Source organism: Epinephelus moara, chromosome 7 (assembly GCF_006386435.1).
Source record: "Epinephelus moara isolate mb chromosome 7, YSFRI_EMoa_1.0, whole genome shotgun sequence".
NCBI lineage: Eukaryota > Metazoa > Chordata > Actinopteri > Perciformes > Serranidae > Epinephelus > Epinephelus moara.
This window is the reverse complement of record NC_065512.1, coordinates 399,280-418,731: the sequence shown is the minus strand read 5'-3', so window position 1 is coordinate 418,731 and position 19,452 is coordinate 399,280. Positions and strand designations below refer to the sequence as shown.

General features: G+C 44.6%; 1 protein-coding gene across 35 annotated transcripts in view; it reads left to right on the top strand.

Annotated features, from left to right (window-relative positions):
- neb (nebulin) overlaps positions 1–19,452 on the top strand; it is a 90,850-nt gene that overhangs the window by 40,581 nt on the left and 30,817 nt on the right. For 26 of the 35 annotated variants that reach the window (XM_050049322.1, XM_050049329.1, XM_050049321.1 and 23 more), the window contains 45 exons: positions 1,062–1,166; positions 1,254–1,361; positions 1,452–1,763; positions 3,139–3,342; positions 3,543–3,647; positions 3,840–3,947; positions 4,056–4,367; positions 4,661–4,864; positions 4,956–5,060; positions 5,189–5,296; positions 5,395–5,706; positions 6,015–6,119; positions 6,236–6,334; positions 7,528–7,629; positions 7,746–7,853; positions 7,963–8,277; positions 8,374–8,478; positions 8,567–8,671; positions 8,762–8,866; positions 8,955–9,062; positions 9,152–9,262; positions 9,427–9,624; positions 10,797–10,901; positions 11,027–11,131; positions 11,226–11,330; positions 11,429–11,536; positions 11,641–11,754; positions 11,855–12,052; positions 12,914–13,018; positions 13,204–13,308; positions 13,400–13,507; positions 14,396–14,503; positions 14,624–14,731; positions 14,822–14,926; positions 15,028–15,132; positions 15,210–15,308; positions 15,425–15,529; positions 15,625–15,729; positions 15,882–15,986; positions 16,174–16,278; positions 16,568–16,672; positions 16,776–16,880; positions 16,980–17,084; positions 17,544–17,648; positions 18,500–18,604. In XM_050049322.1, coding sequence (XP_049905279.1) covers positions 1,062–1,166; positions 1,254–1,361; positions 1,452–1,763; positions 3,139–3,342; positions 3,543–3,647; positions 3,840–3,947; positions 4,056–4,367; positions 4,661–4,864; positions 4,956–5,060; positions 5,189–5,296; positions 5,395–5,706; positions 6,015–6,119; positions 6,236–6,334; positions 7,528–7,629; positions 7,746–7,853; positions 7,963–8,277; positions 8,374–8,478; positions 8,567–8,671; positions 8,762–8,866; positions 8,955–9,062; positions 9,152–9,262; positions 9,427–9,624; positions 10,797–10,901; positions 11,027–11,131; positions 11,226–11,330; positions 11,429–11,536; positions 11,641–11,754; positions 11,855–12,052; positions 12,914–13,018; positions 13,204–13,308; positions 13,400–13,507; positions 14,396–14,503; positions 14,624–14,731; positions 14,822–14,926; positions 15,028–15,132; positions 15,210–15,308; positions 15,425–15,529; positions 15,625–15,729; positions 15,882–15,986; positions 16,174–16,278; positions 16,568–16,672; positions 16,776–16,880; positions 16,980–17,084; positions 17,544–17,648; positions 18,500–18,604 — 5,967 coding nt within the window. Of the gene's footprint in view, positions 1–1,061; positions 1,167–1,253; positions 1,362–1,451; positions 1,764–3,138; positions 3,343–3,542; positions 3,648–3,839; positions 3,948–4,055; positions 4,368–4,660; positions 4,865–4,955; positions 5,061–5,188; positions 5,297–5,394; positions 5,707–6,014; positions 6,120–6,235; positions 6,335–7,527; positions 7,630–7,745; positions 7,854–7,962; positions 8,278–8,373; positions 8,479–8,566; positions 8,672–8,761; positions 8,867–8,954; positions 9,063–9,151; positions 9,263–9,426; positions 9,625–10,796; positions 10,902–11,026; positions 11,132–11,225; positions 11,331–11,428; positions 11,537–11,640; positions 11,755–11,854; positions 12,053–12,913; positions 13,019–13,203; positions 13,309–13,399; positions 13,508–14,395; positions 14,504–14,623; positions 14,732–14,821; positions 14,927–15,027; positions 15,133–15,209; positions 15,309–15,424; positions 15,530–15,624; positions 15,730–15,881; positions 15,987–16,173; positions 16,279–16,567; positions 16,673–16,775; positions 16,881–16,979; positions 17,085–17,543; positions 17,649–17,945; positions 18,048–18,499; positions 18,605–19,452 lie in introns of all 35 variants that reach the window. The other 9 variants (XM_050049334.1, XM_050049331.1, XM_050049330.1 and 6 more) reach the window with 4 other exon arrangements.

Sequence of the window (19,452 nt, the reverse complement as noted above, 5' to 3'; positions counted from 1 at the left end):
TTTAAATATGTTAAAATTATAAGGCATCTTTGAGTAAACTGCGAGTATCATTTAAGTAGGCTATGTCGTGGCCGGCCGAGTGTCCTCTTTTTTGGAAATCAAAATATGGTCACCCTAAACAGGTTAGTAAACACCAGTAAATAGTCTGGGCCAGGATGTTTCACCAGCCTGAGAAACACTCACACCGCTCCAGGTTTAATCACAACTCTGTGAGAGGACGTGAGTTTATACCTCCTGACTGATACTGCAGATTACGACAGAAGTTATTGTTCTTCTTTACAGTGAGATCATCTCAGTGAGTTGTTGTTTGTTAGGACATGTGAGTTCAGACTCAACAGATGGTGCAGTAATCGATGCGCTGTATTCTGCACTCTGCATATTCTCCTGCTTTTTATCCTTTGCCCGTCACATCGAACAATGAAAACAATTTCATCCTTGAAAGTGAAAATGAGCGCCTAAAAAGTACTTAAAGGTCCTTGAATTTGACTTCCATCTGTACGAACCCTGAGATCATCCTGCAGTAACTTCTGGTCAGTTAGTTATGGTTCCTGTCCTGAAACACTCTCTGTAGAACACAGAGAGAGAGAGAGAGAGAGAGAGAGAGAGAGAGAGAGAGAGAGAGTGGGGGGATGACATGCAGAAAGGGTCACAAGCCAGAGTCGAATCTGCGACCACTGCAGCGGTGATGAATCGCCTTTGTATATGGGGCGCCAGCACTATCCACTAGGTTACCAACGCCCCACCTTTGCTGTCCTTGATGAAAATATACTCAGCCATGGTGCGCTGTGTTGAGGTGAAGCAGCTGTTAATGGTTTTATCTGTACATAGTTGCTAAGGACGACAGTGCAGTGCCTTACCGGATTCACAGAATGACTTAAGATAAAAACACAACAGAAGAATGAAAAGTCTTTGAGGAAATATCCTGAGCACAAGTCGTCAGGTGACTTTGTGCAACTTTTCTAAGGGAACCTTAAGTTCATTTTTAAGGAGAATCTTATGGTAAGATGCTTCATGCAGCACTTACAGTTTGTGTTTTTGTCTTTTCCTGTGTGACTCCACAGAAAAACTACATCTCTGCCTGGGAGGCCGACAAGCTGAAGATCCATGTGCCCCCTGACATACCTGAGGTTTTGCTTTCTAGATCCAACGCTTACAACATCAGCAGGGTACGTTTGGTCTTTTTCTGTTAGAACTAGAGATCTCCATCTGTGTCAGTAAACGTCAGTGTTCAACTAGTTTCATTTCTCCTTCAGAAAAACTACAGGGAAGGTGTTGAGGAGATCTTCAGGAAGGGCTACGACATGAAGGCTGACGCCGTCTCTGTTGTTGCTGCCAAACGTTCAAGAGATATCATCAGTGATGTACGTAACACATGAACGGATGCTTCCTCTCTGATATTTTATCTGTACAGTATTATGGTAATCATCACCACACTCTTTCTCTCTGCACAGTACAAGTACAAGACAGGGTACCGTAAGCAGGTGGGCCACCACATCGGAGCCCTCAGTGTCAATGACGACCCTCTGATCGTGCTGGCTATGAACTCAGCAAAGATCGCCAGTGATGCTCTGTACAAGAAGGACTTCAACAAGTCCAAGACCAAGTTCAACCTGCCTGTGGACATGCTGAATCTGGAACTGGCCAAGAAATGTCAGATCCAAGTCAACGACTTCAACTACAGGACTCATCTGCACAACTGGACCTGCCTGCCAGACTCCAACGACGTGGTCCAGGCCAGAAAGGCGTACGACCTGCAGAGTGACGTGAGTCCTGACACATTCTCAGACTGTGTTTAATGAAGACTGCAGCGTGCTGTCTGTCAGCAGCTTCTTAAATGTCTCAGAGCCTTTTCACACCTTAAAATTCAAACCAAGGCTCACGTTTTTCTGACATTGTGTAGATGTGATCTGGTTAGTTTTGGCTTTACATTTCAGTCATGCACACCAAAGAACAATATGTGACATACCTTTGACCTGTCGTCACCTACTTAAGCTGTGTCTCACTATACTTGACACTGATTGGTCTGTAGGTGGTCTCTCCTCTTTATAAAGTCGTCTCCCTCTCTCTGTGTTACTGTGGGTCATCTTGTTATGTGAGCATTTACAACCAATCCATAACTTTACTGTTCACTTCTCTTCTGCTCTGATCGCCATCATGTTTCTGCTCTAGTGCAGCCACTGTCACTCACACACACTCACTGCACGCTGAGGCGCTACACAACTTTCACTGCCTGACAGTAGCCTCCCAAAAGTTATTATAATTGGTCCAGAAGTCAGAATCATCCAAAAAAATGTTCTTACACCCAAATTGGACCGGGCCATTGTTAATTGTTCATTTTTTTTTCAGACCAAGCGTCAGCACTTTAGTCCAGACTGTCTCTGCGGGAAATTTCACAGCTGCAATTTTGGTTTGGATCAAACTGAAAAATCCAAAAGTCCTGACCAAACAAGGCGATTGTGAAAGAACCCTTAAATTTAAATTAGTAAACTCTAGTTTTAATTTATGAGGCGTGTTTAAATTGCTGATGTTACAGATATTAAACCCAACACTGAACTGAATACCCTCACCCTCGGGGTGGGAATCACCAGAGCCTCTACTATACGATATTATCACGATACTACGTCATGATACAATATTATTGTGATATTAGATATGTTGTGATAAAATAAATCGCAATTTATTACCTTTTTTAACTGTAAATTATGTCGCTAGAGAAAAACTTTGTTTTATCTAATAAGATAAAGTTTTTAGTCTGTTCATCTCACAGCAACTGATCATATTATTCTAATAGGCAACCTAAAGTTTCATTTGTATTTGTAATGTTAATAATTTATATAATAAAAATTCGATACTTGGCACACAAAAATATCACAATCAATTGTGTATCGATATTTCCCCCCTCATCCTGTCTTCACTTAGCTTTTGGCAAAATGTAGATTAACCTAATGATTATATTCCTTAAACCTACCTGTGTGTGGTACTTCTTAACTTTATTCTTAAGTTTGATCAAAATGATCTGATTGAAAAGGTCTTAAAAAGCATCAAGTTTAATCATCTGATATCTGTCGACACCCTGTGAGAGGATATTTCTTTCTTTTGATGTGACTCCTGTTTTTCGTTGCCCTCTGTGACCTGCAGGCTGTTTACAAGGCCGACATGGAGTGGATCAAGGGAATGGGCTGGGTGCCAATCGGTTCACTTGATGTGGAGAAAGCCAAGAAAGCTGGAGAGATCCTGAGTGACATTAAATATCGTCAACATCCCAGCATCTTCAAATTCACTGCCCAGACAACAGACATACCGTACGCCTTGGCTCAGGCCAACGCCGCCAACATGGACAAGGTACAGACATCAGAAATTCAATGTTATTTCACTCAGTTTTGTGTATTGGAAGTATTGCACCAAATGTTTCGTGATGTTTGACACCAGAGAGGAAGACTTGTTTTAGACAAAGCTCTGTTGGCTTTGTGATAATAATAATAATCCTCTCTGACTCTGATAAAGTCACTTCTGACTGAACCGTGTTGATGTGCTGTTTACAGAAAGCATACACTGCTGCCTGGGACAAGGACAAGCTCAACATTCACGTCATGCCCGACACCCCAGAGATCCTCCTGGCCCAGCAGAATAAACTCAACACCAGTCTGGTAAGGCAGACCCTCTTCATGTAGATGTGTAACCAGTTAGTACATCACAGGTTATGATGTCAGTGACTGTTGGTGGTGCTACAGTTTGAAGAACCAACGATTGTGAAAGGGCTGGAGCTCCATGGGTGTCATGGTGTATGGCACACAGTGAACATATCAGACACCCTGACAGCCTGATTCTTGTTTCCCTAGAAATATTACCATGAGGGTTACTGGGACACCATCCACAAAGGCTACTTCCTTCCCAAAGATGCTATCTCTGTGTTGGCAGCCAAGGCCTCCCGCGACATCGTCAGCGACGTAAGTCTCATTTGTGTGTTCGCTTCACAAGCTGAATTCTTCTGCAGCATTTTGTCACTGCTGCCATGACACGTTAATATGAAACTAATCACTGTATTTCTCTCCCAGTACAAATACAAGGCTGGTTTCCGTAAGCAGTGTGGCCATCACATCGGCGCCCTCAGCGTTAATGATGACCCACTGATCATGTTGGCTGCTAACGCAGCCAGGATCTCCAGTGACAACATCTATAAGAAGGACTTCCACAAGACCAAGACCAAGTACAACCTGCCTGTCGACATGCTGACGATCGAACTGGCCAAGAAATGCCAGCAGCAAGTCAACGACTTCAACTACAGGACTCACCTGCACCAGTGGACCTGCCTGCCAGACTCCAGTGACGTGGTTCAGGCCAGGAAGGTTTACGACCTACAGAGTGATGTGAGTAGAGCCTGTACAGTTTGTTGTTAGCTCTTATCTTACTCTCACGCTGTCACGCCGAAAAGTCATCGTAATGGAGATAACCTTAAAGGGATATTTAGGATCCGTGCAAACACATTCTTAGTGTTTTTGGAGTTTGTCTGTTTGTTAGTTTCACAGATATTCAGACCCAGCATTTTAAATCCAGATCTGCCTCAAAAGAAAAATGTAATAAAAATCCCTTCATCCATTTTCAGAGACATCGTGCCGTCACAACAGAAACCTGACGATTAAAACTGATGTTTGTGTTTCAGGCCGTGTACAAAGCTGATCTGGAGTGGCTGAGAGGATGCGGCTGGTCACCACAGGACTCTGTGGACGTCCTCAAAGTTAGACACGCCCAGACTATTATCAATGACAGGCTGTACCGCCAGCCTCCCAGCACCGTCAAGTTCACCAGCGTGGTCGACCTCCCTGTGATCGTCCTGTCCAAGCAGAACGCTGACAACATCAGTGAAGTGAGTACAAACACATTTTAACACTTTACAAACACCTGTTTGAACCAGGGCGTCAAAATAAAGACATTAATGTTGTTTTTCTGTCCGACAGAGGAAATATAGGGAAGTCTGGGATAAAGACAAACTCAGCATTCACCTGCCACCTGACACCCCGACCTTTGAACTGTCCAAGGCCAATGCCATCAACATCAGCAATGTAAGTCTGGATTATTACACACATCAGTTCTGCCTCTGATGAATGTGTAATTGGCTCAGTGAATGATTTCTGTGACACTACAGTACGTCTTCACAGTGTTTTTGATCATATGTTCTTGCCCTCTGCAGAAACTGTACACTAAGGCGTGGGATGAGCAGAAGGCCCGAGGCTACAACATTAAGGCAGATGCTATTTCCGTGGTGAAGGCTAAAGCTTCCAGAGATATCAGCAGCAACGTAAGAATACGATCTGGAAAAGGTTTAAATAGAATAGATTCTTAAATGAGATCCTTTCTGGCTCGTCGTCATTCAGTCCTTCGTCTTTTCTCTTTTAGTACAAGTACCTGGCGAGTTACCGAAAGCAGGTGGGCCACCACATCGGCGCTCGCTGCGTCCAGGACGACCCTCTGATCATGCTGGCTATGAACTCAGCAAAGATCGCCAGTGATGCTCTGTACAAGAAGGACTTCAACAAGTCCAAGACCAAGTTCAACCTGCCTGTGGACATGCTGAATCTGGAACTGGCCAAGAAATGTCAGATCCAAGTCAACGACTTCAACTACAGGACTCATCTGCATCAGTGGACGTGTCTGCCCGACTCCAACGACGTTGTCCAGGCCAGGAAGGCGTACGACCTGCAGAGTGATGTAGGTTCATGGTAGTGTTGGTGTTATTCATAGACATATACTTTTTGGATCTTTTGATCATGTGTATGCTACTCTGATATCATTATTCTCTCCTGATACCTGATCTCACATAACATCCGATACCACCACATTAAAACAAAAGTCAAGGCTCAGGTTAAACCCTCTGTTAACATACTTACCTGCTTATACCTGATCCAGCATTATGGCCAGTGACGGAGAAGTTGGTATTGGAACAGCTCTAATGTAATCTGTGTACTCCTTCATGTCGTGGAAACTCATGAAGACGTCTCCCTGTTGTGTTTCCTCAGGCTGTGTACAAAGCAGATATGGAATGGTTACGTGGATGTGGATGGATGCCACATGAGTGTGTGGATGTCATGAAGGTGAAGCACGCCCAGAAGATCCTGGCTGATGTAAGTTCCACCACAAATATTCATGCACGCTTGTTTTTACATCATCTGTAGAATTCATTTGAACCAGACAAAGTGCACGTGCAGTAAGTGTACGTATCTGTCATGGTGTTTTACAGAGAGGTTACCGTGTGAAGTTGGATGATCAGAAGTTTGTGGTTCCAACTGACAGAGTCGACCTGGTCTGTGCCAAGAATGCTGCTGATGTCCTGAACGAGGTGAGGAAGACTCTCTGCTCTTCACATGCTGTCTGGATGTGTTTAGAGCGTAGAACATATACAAACAGGTCCGAAGCCTCTGTGACGTCATCCAGTGGTTTTAAGCCTTGAGTTTGGCATTTTGGCCGTCGCCATCTTGGATTTTTGGAGCCAGAAGTGACCTCATTTTGTAGAGAAGGTGGAGCTAACCCTGCTGCTGTGATGCAGTAATACTTATGCAAATTTCCACCAGAAAAACAAAATGTGTTTATCTGAAAATCTGAACGTCCGACTCCTCAGAGCAGTGACACCCAACTTTCGGCCCACAGGGCAGATCGGCTGCAGGGTGGCCAGCTGAGCATTTTCTCATTCCCAATGAAAATTAATTAATTCACACTGGGAATGTTTTTGTAATTGAGGTGCCAGAGTGCATAAAACTGCATCCAAAAAGAGCTGGTTTATTAAAAGAAGGATCCCACAGGTCCTCGACAAAGGTCTGGGCTGAGCCTCCGATGTCCTGATGTCGTAGAACCTGTCCTGAGCTCTGTTAGTGGATTTATCTCTTGGCAAAGATAAGTGACGACAGCCAACGTCTGAAAATTGAACACAGGCAATTTATTTGTTATATATACTGATAAATATGATCAATGTTTGTTCATTAACTGGCCCCTGGCCTCCTGTCGATTTGGACAAATGGCCCCCGGGCAAAGCAGCGCGAGTTTCCTGCCTTAGAGGGTCGTTTAGTACAACTGAACACTGAATGAGACTTCTTTAGGTGACCAAGTGGTTAAAATGAACTTTCATTGACTGAAAACAAGCTGAAATAATGAGACCTACAGCTACGCCTTCACTTTGTGAATCTTAGGTTACGCCATGGTTACGTTACCTAACCAGCGCTGTCAACAGGGGGCGCTCACCTGTCACTCAAAGCAGCCACGGCTTTAAATATGCAGAACTTTAAGCCTTAATAAAATGTTGAGTTATATTAAAAGTCAGCCCTGCGAGTTCGACTCCGGCTTGCAACCCTTTGCTGCATGTCATCCCCCCACTCTCTCTCTCTCCCCCATTTCTCACACTGTCCTGACCATTAAAGGCAAAACGCCCAAAAAAGTAATCTTTAAGAGTTCATGTCTTCTGTTAAACCCCTGTAGTAAACTGACAATGACAGGTTTCAGTTTTTGGTAACTCAATCTTCTCTCTGTCTCTCTGTTTAGGCCAAGTACCGTGAGGCCTGGCACCAGGACAAGACCAAGTACTCACTGGTGGACACTCCAGTTCTCGCCACAGCCAGAGAGGTGGCCAAGAACGTTCACCCGGTAAGATGACTCAGTTCAACCGTACCTCGCCCTCTGTGTTATCCTCTCCTGTTATCATCAGCCTCATCAGCAGTGCATCATCATAAACTTATGATAACGACTTCCATCTCTCGCAGCATCTGTACACCCAAGCCTGGGATAAGGTCAAAGCCACGGGCTACTACATGCCCGGAGATGCCGTGCCAATCAAGCAGTGCATCAGTACGACTAAAGTGCAGAGTAAGGTGAGTCGTGAGACAAAGTTACATCACAACAGGAGCATTTGTTAAAGCTGTTCTTCATTTATCTGAGAGCCTGGGAACATGGAGATCATGATGTGTGTCTGTCCCACAGCACAAGTACCTAGAGAGCTACCGTAAGCAGGTCGGCCACCACATTGGCGCCCTCAGCGTCAATGACGACCCTCTGATCATGCTGGCTCTGAACTCAGCAAAGATCGCCAGTGACGCCCTGTACAAGAAGGACTTCAACAAGTCCAAGACCAAGTTCAACCTGCCTGTGGACATGCTGGCCTTTGAACTGGCCAAGAAATGTCAGAGACAAGTCAACGATGACCTCTACAGAACCGGACGCCTGCACCAGTGGACATGTCTGCCAGACCAGAACGATGTCATCCAGGCCCGCAAAGCCTACGACCTTCAGAGCAATGTGAGTGCCAATCACTCCGACCTATGGGCCATTATCATCATAGTGACACAATAAATTGACTTCTGTCCTAATATGTGTGTTGCTTTCTGTCTCCAGCACGTGTACAAGGCTGATCTGGAGTGGCTGCGTGGCTGCGGCTGGATGGCGGCTGACTCTGTGGACCACGTCAAGGTCAAGAAGGCCCAGGAGATTCTCAACGAGGTACGTTTACTGTGTTTCATTCAGTCTTTCATCCAGCTGTCAGTGTCAGTTTGTGGCGTCTCACCTCAGTGCTGTGATTTACCTGCAGAGACTCTACAAGAAGAACGCCCAGGAGTGCTTCGGAAAGTTCACCCTGATCGTGGACCGCCCTGAGATCCTGCTGGCGAAGATGAATGCAGCTAACCTCAGTGACGTAAGTACAAAACTGACACGTTCTACATTTAGAGAATCAAAGCAATAAACGCTGATCAGATCTGAGTTGTGTTGATTCTTCGTCCTACAGCTGAAGTACAAAGAGACCTTCAACGCAGAGAAAGGTCTGTACATTGGTTCAGAGGACACGCCTCAGCTGGCCCACAGTAGGGAGGTGTCCAAGATCATCAGTGAGGTAATGTCATATCTATTATTACATTCATTTATGATTACTATAGACTGTACATCATATGTTGTCTCTAACTCTGTGTGTGTGATTTCAGAAACTCTACAAACAACACTGGGACGAGTCCAAAGCGACGGGCTACAAGCTGGACCATGAATACATCCCACTCGTCAGTGGCAAGAAGGGCAGGGAGATCGCCAGTGATGTGAGCGTCTGATCAGCACATGGAGTCAGGTCTTCCTCCTACAGAGTGTAAATAACAACTGAGACTCTTCTTGTTGTGGATCCTCCCAGGTCAAATACAAGGATACCCATGAGAAGGCCAAGGGTCACTACATGGCTGGAACCCTGATCGACTTCCCTGAGGTGGTGCGCTGTGGACAGCAGGAGAAGAACAAAGGACTGGTACGATGTCCACAACAGTTTGTCCATTTATTCCTCACATGTCAAGGCACCTTCATACATTCACACCTTCACACATTCACACCTTCATACATTCACACCTTCACAAGCCCAGGTTCATTCATGTCAGTAAAAACAGTGTCAGTAACTCTCCTTGGTCTCCACAGAGGGTCTACCATAAGGACTACCACCTCAGCAAGACCAAGACCCACCTCCCACCTGACATCATCGCTAACACGGTCGCTAAGCGCTGCCAGGACATGCTGAGTGATGTCATCTACCGCACCTACCTGCACCAGTGGACCTGCCACCCCGACCAGGAGGACGCCATCCGTGCCCGCAAGACCAACGAGATCCTCAGTGACGTAGGTTCTTCTTCAGGACACACCTGCTGCAGCTGCAGACGTTTGGACACATGAACTGTTTTTAAATGTTACGTTAGATATACAGGCAGCGCAGCGCTGAGCGATTCATTTCATTTGATCCTCAGTGAAGTAGGTTCTTCTTCACGGCTCATCTGCTGCAGCTGCAGACTCTCAGACACAGTGAAATGTTAAGTCAGATTTACAGCTCCCCTACATGCTGCTCAGTCGTCACAGCTCACGGCTCTTCTGCCGACAGTGTGAGGTTTCTTCCTCTCCTCTTGTGCCCTGTTCATATTTATAGAATATATATTATCAATTTGATTTATGCCATTCTTTTTACATTTTTTCAATTTGTTTGTCAGCTAAATTATAGTTAGAGTTAAAAAAAAATCCACAGTTTTAAAAGACAAGATTTTTTAAGTTCTATAAATAAATGTTTTCAAAGTTAACGAGGAGTGATGATAAATAATTGTGATTATGATTTTGCCATAAATGAGCAGCCCTCAGGCAGTGTAACCATCTTTATATGTATTTTATATTGTTAATTATTATTTGACAAAAGATCTTAAAAATCTGAGAGCTGGTATAATCTTGGAGATATTCTCAATGTTCTCATGAAGTGAGAATTTTCTTTGTAATTACAGTTTTTATTTTACAGGCAGCTCATGTCACAGGACAAACGTCAGAGCTCAACCTGATATACAGTTTATACTGTAATACAATTATCTTCTTCTCTTAAAACTCAGATGTTTGTTCCATGACTGAACATAAAATATTCACAGTTAAGGACCGGCCTACGTTTCAGACTTTGTTGTTTTATAATCCTGCACGAGCTCTCAGATCTTCTGCTGCTGAGTTTTTAATGAAACACAATTATACGCACAAGAAAACAAGCAGCGTTTATTAACTCCAACATGACGAAGTACCTTAAAAAAAGATTTTTAAACAACAGCTAAAATCTATTTATTTAATTGATGATTTTCTTCTCACTGGTCCGTTTCTTCTTTACCTTCTATATTTTATCATCTGCTGTCAGTTTTTTTTTGTCCTTTTTGTTTGAATGTGTTTTTACTGTGAAGCAGTTTGAGCTATTTCTCTCATATAAAAAAGTGCCCTGTAAATAAGTTTATCATTATTTTAAATGTGTGTGTTTTGCTGTTGTCATGTAACAGGTGTTCTACAAGGACGACCTGAACTGGATGAAGGGGATGGGCTGCTACGCCTGGGACACACCTGAGATCATTCGTGCCAAGAAGTCGTACGATCTGCAGAGCGAAGTGAGTAACAGCAGAGAGGATCATGGGACATCAGTAGAAATGTTCAGGTTTATTCTTTAGAAACATTTTAATGCTTCAGTTTGTGACGCTGTGATAACGTGCCTGTGTGATATCTTCACTCACAGCTCAAATACAGAGAGGACGCCAAGAAGGAATTCAACAACTACTCCATTGTGACCGACACCCCGGCTTATGTGACGGCTGTGCTGGGCCACACCTGGGCCAGCGATGTGAGTCAGCTGCACTTTTACAAACATACATACACAGTGTTTGAGTTTAAACTATCCAAACTGAGTTCATTAATGAAACACCCGTCATTAACAGCTCAACTACAGGGAGGCTTATCACAAAGAGAAGCACATGTACACCACCGTCCTGGACACCCACGACTACGCCAGGTGCCACAACTTCAAGGAATTCTTCAGCAACGTGAGTTCAGGAAAAGTTATCTGCCTTTCAGTCAATTAAAGATCTGTAGACGGCACGTTCACATGAACATGTTGATAATGTCTTGTTTCTGTCAACAGAAAAACTACACCTCCACCTGGGACAAAATCAAAGCCAACAGCTACACGATTCCACACGACTCCCACTCCCTGCAGCACGCCAAGCAGCAGAAGGTCATCCTCAGCAACGTGAGTTTAACTTCCTGCTCATCTCGCTCCATCTTATCCCTGTGTTTTCTTTATGTGTGACCTTTCACCTCTAAGAGACAAAGTGAATCCTGTCGCCCCTGCAGGTGAAGTACAAGGAGGATTATGAGAAGTTCAAATCCCTCTACAGTCTGCCCAAGTCTCTGGAGGACGATCCCTCCACTGCTCGCTGTGTCAAAGCTGGAAAGCTGGTCCTGGATGTGAGTTCAGTTTGTTTCACCCTTTCATCTCCCACCAGTCTGCAGGTTATGTGCACACAACACATGTTACACACACACACCTGTCGTCTGTCTTTTACAGCGTCTGTACCACGAGAACTACGAGAAGACCAAGGCCAAGAACCACATCCCACCAGACATGCTGGAGATCGTGGCCGGACGCAACACCCAGAACACCGTCAGCATGATCAACTACCGCAAGTACCTGCACCAGTGGATCTGCCTCCCCGACATGCAGGTGTACGTCCAGGCACGCAAGGTCAACGAGCAGCTCAGTGACGTGAGTACCCGCCCTCAGCTTCACGTTCTCTGCTCGTGATTGTTATTAAAACTATACTGTCTTTTTAACATGCTTTTTTATTAATGCATCTGATACAGTTCAAGATAAAAACATTATGTCTTCAGCCAGTTACCAGCTGTCTTCATATTTTAGTTCTATAGATACATTGAACATTCGAGGAACAGCAATAAGTTTGTGTTTAACAAATGAGACAAAAGAAGATGAAATTCAAAAAGAGTAGAAAGCTTCAATTGGTGTGTGTTTTCTAGTTCTAGCTCAAAAAATCCAAAAAGGGTGAGATTTTAATCAACTGGAAAACAGTGTTACTTTTGACAGCAGTGTTAGATTTAGTCTTAGACCAAAGTGTTTTTTTTAGTTTCAGTCACATTTTACTCATTTTTTATCTTTAGACTAATCCAGTGAGGCTATTTCCTGTTTCAGAAATAAGAATTAAGGTGACAGGTTGTATAAATATTCATCAGCTGTGAAGTCTGGCGGCCAGTGGCTGCTCGCTCCGCTGCCGTTCAGCGGCTGGTGAAACATCCTGGTGCAGACTATTTACTGGAGTTTACCAGCCTGTCGCTCATGCTGCATTTGAAGATAAGTACAAGCTTTCAGTGTCCGACAGACCACTACTAACATTTTCATAAAGTCTCGTCAACGAAAATCAAACATAAATTTTGTCTTAGTTTTTATTATCAGGATTTATTTTTAGCTCGTCATCGTCTTGTTTTCCTCATGAAAACAAAAGGTTGTTGATAGAATGTGTTTGTCATAGTTTTCATCAGTGAAATGAACACTGCTGAAAAACAAGCACATCTGCCAAAGTCACTGAACCTGTGTGTTGTGTTCTCTTCTCAGATCTTCTACAAGGACGACCTGAACTACCTGAGGGGTATCGGCTGCTTCGCCTGGGACACACCTGAGATCCTCCGTGTCAAACATGCTGGTGACCTTCAGAGTGAGGTCAGTGTTCCCAGAATATATTCATTCCTGTGCTGCTCCTCTGTTTCACATCCTCGTCAGTTATTGGGTTTAAATCTTCCAGTTAATCTGCCGCTGTTCTTCCATTAAGTCCTCCATAGGCTCATGTTACCTGGTGTTTAATCTGAGGTGATGCTGATCGCTGTGTCTCTGTTTCTTTATTCCAGAACAAGTACAGAGCCAAAGGTATCGAGGCTTTCAAGGAGTACTCAGTGGTGACGGACACTCCGGTTTACGAGACGGCCAAGCTGAACTCTCAGAACCTGAGCGATGCAAGTCATGTTCCCAACAGTGTTCACTTATCGTCTTTATTTATTACGTAACAAAAACGCATGATCTCATCTTTTCCTTCTCTTCTTCCAGCTGCACTACCGCTACGATTACAACGTCAACATCAAGGGCACCAACACTGCTCCTCCTGTTACTGTGGACACAGAGAGGGCACGCCTGGCGAACTACATCCAGAGTGATGTAAGATAATATCCCTAAATATTAACTGTACCTGTACAATATATCTACTGTAGGAAGTTTTGCTTATTTCTTTTTTAATGCTTGAGAGAAGGAGGCTTTTTTTATGAGTCAGATTCTGGTCAAAGATTAAAGCCATGTTTCCTGTGGAGGGTTTGACACTGGTAGACCTGAGGGCCGATGCAGGTTTTCACGTCTGAGACAAAGTTATCAGGACCTCAGTTTTGTCAGAGTTTAGCTGAAGGAGCTCAAGTGACATCAGTTCCTTAACAGCAGCCAGGCAGTGATGGAGGGCAGCGATGACACACACATGTCAGAGTGTCATCAGCGTAGCAGCGATCATAATTCATAAATCAGTTTTCTGCAGAATTTTGACCTCATTTTGTTCAGTCAGGGTGTTTTAGCTTCCACACGATCATAGACAACCTGGAAAAGTCATGGAATCTCACAGTCAATTTTTCCAGGCCTGGAAAAGTCACAAATTAGTAAAACATAATTGAAAGTTTGGGAAAAGTCCTGGAATTTTGTTGTGTGTAATGAACTTGTTCCAGTAATCTTCTGTGGATGACCTTCCACATAATGTAACGTAAAGGCAAATCTATTTTCTGTAGCTGTCGACATAATGGAGCTCAAACATGTGTCGTAGTGTGACATCGTGTCATTGACCATCATGTATGTTTCTCTGTTTTCTCCGTGCAGTCTGTCTCTCCCTTCATGTCTGAATCTGACATGTTTGAAAATGTTGGGCAAGAAAAACAATGTTATTATGGAAAAGTTTTGAAATGTTGTTCATGAAGAACGTTCATGTTTGAACCGTGATGTTTGCGTGCGTACACACTGTGTGTTCTTCAGTCTGAACTGATCCTGTCTCACTCTGTTGTCCTCTCTCAGAACTGGTACAAGGAGGCCAACAAGAGCTTCATGCCGACTGGTTACTCCCTGCCCCACGACACCCCGCTCATCAAACAGGCCAAGCTGAACAGCGTCATCAACAGCAACGTGAGTACTGTCACTGTCTCCACTCATCCAGCTGAACCCTTCTTCACACAGCAATTCAAGCTTTTAGCCAGTGTGGGTTTGACGTTGCTGAATCATGTGGTTTTGCTTTTGTCCCATCAGGTGAAGTACAAGGAGGCGTATGAGATGACGAAGGCGAAGGCCTACACTCTCCATCCAGAGGGCGTCAACTTTGTCAACTCAAGGAAGGCTCACAAGATCGTCAACGATGTACGATGACACACAGCTGCTGTTGATATGAGACACATCAGTGACACTTTGCTGGGTAAAATAAATACGTTGGTCTCTTTCCTTCCTCAGCGTCTGTACAGAGAGGACTACCACAAACACAAGGACAAGATCCACACAACCTACGACACCCCCGATATCAAACAAGTCAAGATGAACCAGTCCAACCTCAGCGACGTACGGCACCAGCCTCACACACTTTGTGTTGTTCATTGTTCTGTATTTATTCATGTAGCTTGAGTTTAATACGCCACCTTTTTGTTCCCCTCTCGTCTCAGTTGTGCTACAAAGAGAAATACTACAACAGCAGAGGTCAGCTGATCTCTATGCCCATCACCCCCGAGCTGATGCACTGCGCCCACGTCAATGAGATCACCAGCGAGGTAACTCAGAGTCTGACAGAGAGATTACAATATTAACTTCATCACAAATGTTCACTCCAGTCATTTTGTGTTTTCAGCTGAAATACAAAGAGGACCTGACCTGGCTCAGAGGCCTCGGCTGCTTCCTGTACGACACCCCAGAGATGATCACCGTCCGCAACATCACCAAACAGAGAGTATGTATTTCCATCAGGACAGAATATACCTGCACATCATTATCAGTCATGTTCAGTCACTGTCAGCTTCCTGCAGTGACATCACAGTCACCTGTATGACTTCCTGTCTCCTACAGCTGACCTACCCAGTGGAGGCAAAGAAGAACCTCGCCAACTTCTCCGTGGTCCTGGACACGCCTGAGTACAAACGTGTGACTGAGCTGAAGAGCCACATGAGCAACGTGAGTGATTTTCCCCACACACACTTCATCACACTGTATGAATGGTCTCACAGTGTCTGAGTTTGATTTGACTTTTCCTGCCTGTTTATTCTCAGCTGATCTACAAAGCCCAGAGTAAGGAGGAGATGGCCAAGGTCACCACCACTGTGGACTCAGTGGACATCACCAGAGCCAAATGGGCCCAGCAGCTGACCAACAAGGTGAGTTCAGACACTCTGTCACCCACTGACTGAATCTGATCATTATCTGTTTGTCTGCAGTACCTGTACACTGATCTGATAATCTAACCACTGTGTGTGTGTGTGTGTGTGTGTGTGTGTGTGTGTGTGTGTGTGTGTGTGTGTGTCCACAGTACCTGTACACTGACCTGGCCACTAAGGAGAGATGCCATTTCACTCCAGAAAATGAAACTCCACACATGGACCATGCCAGGAAAATGAAGGTCATCTACAGTGATGTAAGTCCTCCCTCTCATCATTTCCTCTTCATCTTGGTTTCCTTGCTGCTGTTGTAGCTTCATAACTTCTCACCACTGTAGAAGTTGAATAAGTATGTCCCAACAGTCTCACTAGAAATGCTGTCAGTTATCAGATGAATGTAAAAACTGTTTCCTGACATGTTGTATGAACTCTGTCCTGCCTCAGAACAAATACAAAGACCAGTATGAGAAGATGAAGCACAGATACACCGCCATCGCCGACACTCCACTCCTGATCCGGGCCAAGAAATCCTACCTGCAGTCCAGTGATGTGAGTATGCTCAACGTCTGACCTTCATCACAAACAGTCATCGTCATATCAGTGCCACGTTTATATGTGTAATTATTTGTAGTTTTCCCTCTGACTCTGCTGCTCAGCCTTCCCTTCAGCAGTAAACCTCTCAGAGGTCGACAGATTCTTTATAGACGTTTTAATTAATAATCACACATCACTGCAGACATGTGAGGTTCACCTTTGAATAATAATGATGATGACGTGTGTGTGTGTGTGTGTGTGTGTTTGATGAAACTCTGACACAGTTTGTTCTTCCTGTCTTCAGCTGCGTTACAAAGAGACCTTCGAGCTGTCTAAGGGACACTACCGGACAGTGAAGGACGCTCTGGACATCGTCTACCACCGCAGAGTCACTGATGACATCAGCGAGGTCAGCAGATCAGCTGATTGATTATTTGTTGTAAACATCTTTGCGTGCTCGTAATCAGACGTTAAGATCATTTTGACTTCCTGTTTGTTTCTCTGTGCGTCAGGTTAAATACAGAGAGAAGTACATCACCTCTCTGGGGACGTGGAAGTCCATCCCCGACCGTCCTGAGTTCTTCTTCAGCAAGATTGTCAACGACAACGTCAGCAACGTGAGTACAGTTCATTCAGATGATGCACGCTGTGTGAGACAGGAGGGCGGATAGAGTCACTGACACACTGTGTGACATCTATGTTAAATCCCTCTGCAGGTGAAGTACAAGGAGGACCTGGAGTGGCTGAGGGGTCTCGGCTGCTTCGTGTGGGACACACCTGACCTGGTGATGGCTGAGAGGAACAAGGCGCTGTACAGCGAGGTGAAGGATCTGTTGATGTCACACTTTGTCACCTGTAGTGTCATCTGATAAAATGATGTAGTGGTGCTGGCAGGATTATTTCAAGCTGTATGTGAGGGCCACCTGCTACACACTCACACACTAATGATACAGCCATCAGGAGCAGTCTGAGGTTCAGTATCTGCCCAAAGATACATCGACACGCAGACTAGAGGAGCTGGGGATCGAACCAACGATCTGATCAGTGGACATTGTGCACTTATTAGGAGAGCTTACATCCAACCCTGCGCGTACTGTCAAGAGACACCAACACATCATGACGACTTGTTGACTTCCTGTTCTTAGCCAGATTCATCTGTAGAAAACACTGTACTGTATGTGATGTTTAAGATTCAGATGATTTCCTATGTTGAAGGTTCTTTAATGGAGCCGTGTGTTTCTCTGCATGTTCCTGATCTCAGTTTGATCTCTTTGTGACAGAGAGTGTACAAATCCTCCTTTGAGAAGAACAGAGGCAACTTCAAGTACACCAGCGACACTCCGTTCTTCCAGGCTGCCAAATATGCCTCCTCCATCATCAACGATGTGAGTCCCTTCACCCTTTCACCCCACACAGTACCAAGAAACACTGTTATTATCATTAGACTGTGAAGTCGACACTTTAATCACATCTCTCTGTCTTTGGTGCGTCTCTGTTGGACTCTCAGCTCTGAGGTAACTGTAGTATTTATGACCTGATCTTTTTATTAAGTGTATAAAATGTCTCCTTCTCATCGACTTATTTATTAACCGTCCTTTGTCTCCTGGAGAAGTTTCGTCACATGTGGCTGCGTGTTGTTTTCTGGACCTTTGTCTTTAACTTCCCTCTGACGTTCTGAGCAGAGATCCTACAGAGCTGCTTATGAGAAAACCAAGGATAAGTTCACCGTAACTACCGATGATCCTAGATACGTCCTGGCCAGGGAGAACAACAAGATGAGCCAGGTAAACGCCCCGGCTGTGCTGAACGACCGGCCTGCTACGTCCGCTGCTACCTTCAGTCCGGCCCTCCAGACCTCTCACACTGGTGCATGAGGCCGTCGACAGACCTGCTGCTGGTCGTTGATACGTTTCTCTTCCTGTCTGTACCTCGTGCTGTCTCTTTCTTTTAGGGTCGCTGTAAACAGTGCCACTCACAGAGCAGCTGCTGTCTTGAGTGAGCAGGACTCTCCTTCATCTGTGCCGTCAGCGAGACAGTTCAATCTGTCCTGGTTAAACTGGACTCATTAGATGGAAGCTGAGCAGCACTTCCTGTCAGTCTGAAGGCACAGATGAAGGACAAACAGCTCCTCCGTCACACTTGGATCTCCGGAGTCCTTCTCCAGTCCTCCCAGTGTCACTGCTGTTTATCATGTGTCCTCAACTATGGCATGCTGTGTGTGTGTGTGTGTGGACAGGTGAGGTATAAATCAAGAGCAAAGGATCTGCTAAGGATTGGTTGCAATGAGCTGCACCGTCCCGACATCCTCACAGCCCTTTTCCAGTCCTCTATGACCAGTAAGGTAAACCTCCCAGAGTGGTGACCGCTGGTCGCTCCGTCCACAAACCAGCAGAACAAACGTCTCGCTTTGTTCCTCTGTGCTGTTTGTGGACACGTCATTAAACCCACTCTAACTCCTGAAGGACTTTAACTGCCACACATTCTTCCCTTCACTTTCATCCTCTAATCCATCCATTACCTGTTCACTTCTTCATCCTCATCTCATCCATCAGTGAACCTTTAACTCATCTAAAAATGCAGTGCAGCAGACGGACGGGTCGACCTATCGTCTGCTCCAGTCTGTTGGCGGCAGGAATGTTTAACAAGCCAGTAAAGTTAGCAAGTGCCAGCATGGTTATCCACAGCTGCCTGGACAGTGCACGGTTGTGTCACTCTGTGGGCCTGCACATTTTAAACTACTTTAAAAGAGTCATGGAAATGGAATAAAATACTGTGGAAACCTTACGGAAACATTTTGAAGATTCATTAGTTAATATGTGAGAAACACTGATAAATTGATGTCAGATTATGAGGCGATTAATTTATTAGTTGATGACTAATGAACAAATCTTTGCAGCTTTAATTACAACATTACAGCAGATATTTATCTGGATGTTAATCACCCACTGACTGTTTTCTACCCATAAGACATTTTTTATTATTTAACATTTACTGTCTCCTGAGTAAAGCTCGTCTTTATCAAAGCCCCTGTATATACGTACACCAGCTTCAGATTCAGTGAGCGGTAGAATCAGCTGGTCACCGTGATGAGCTGCGTGGGCACTGCAGACTGTAACGGTGGTAACATGTGTCATCATCTTCATCTTCAGCTGGAACATAACTGCATGTTTTATAAAGCATGTTTTTAAA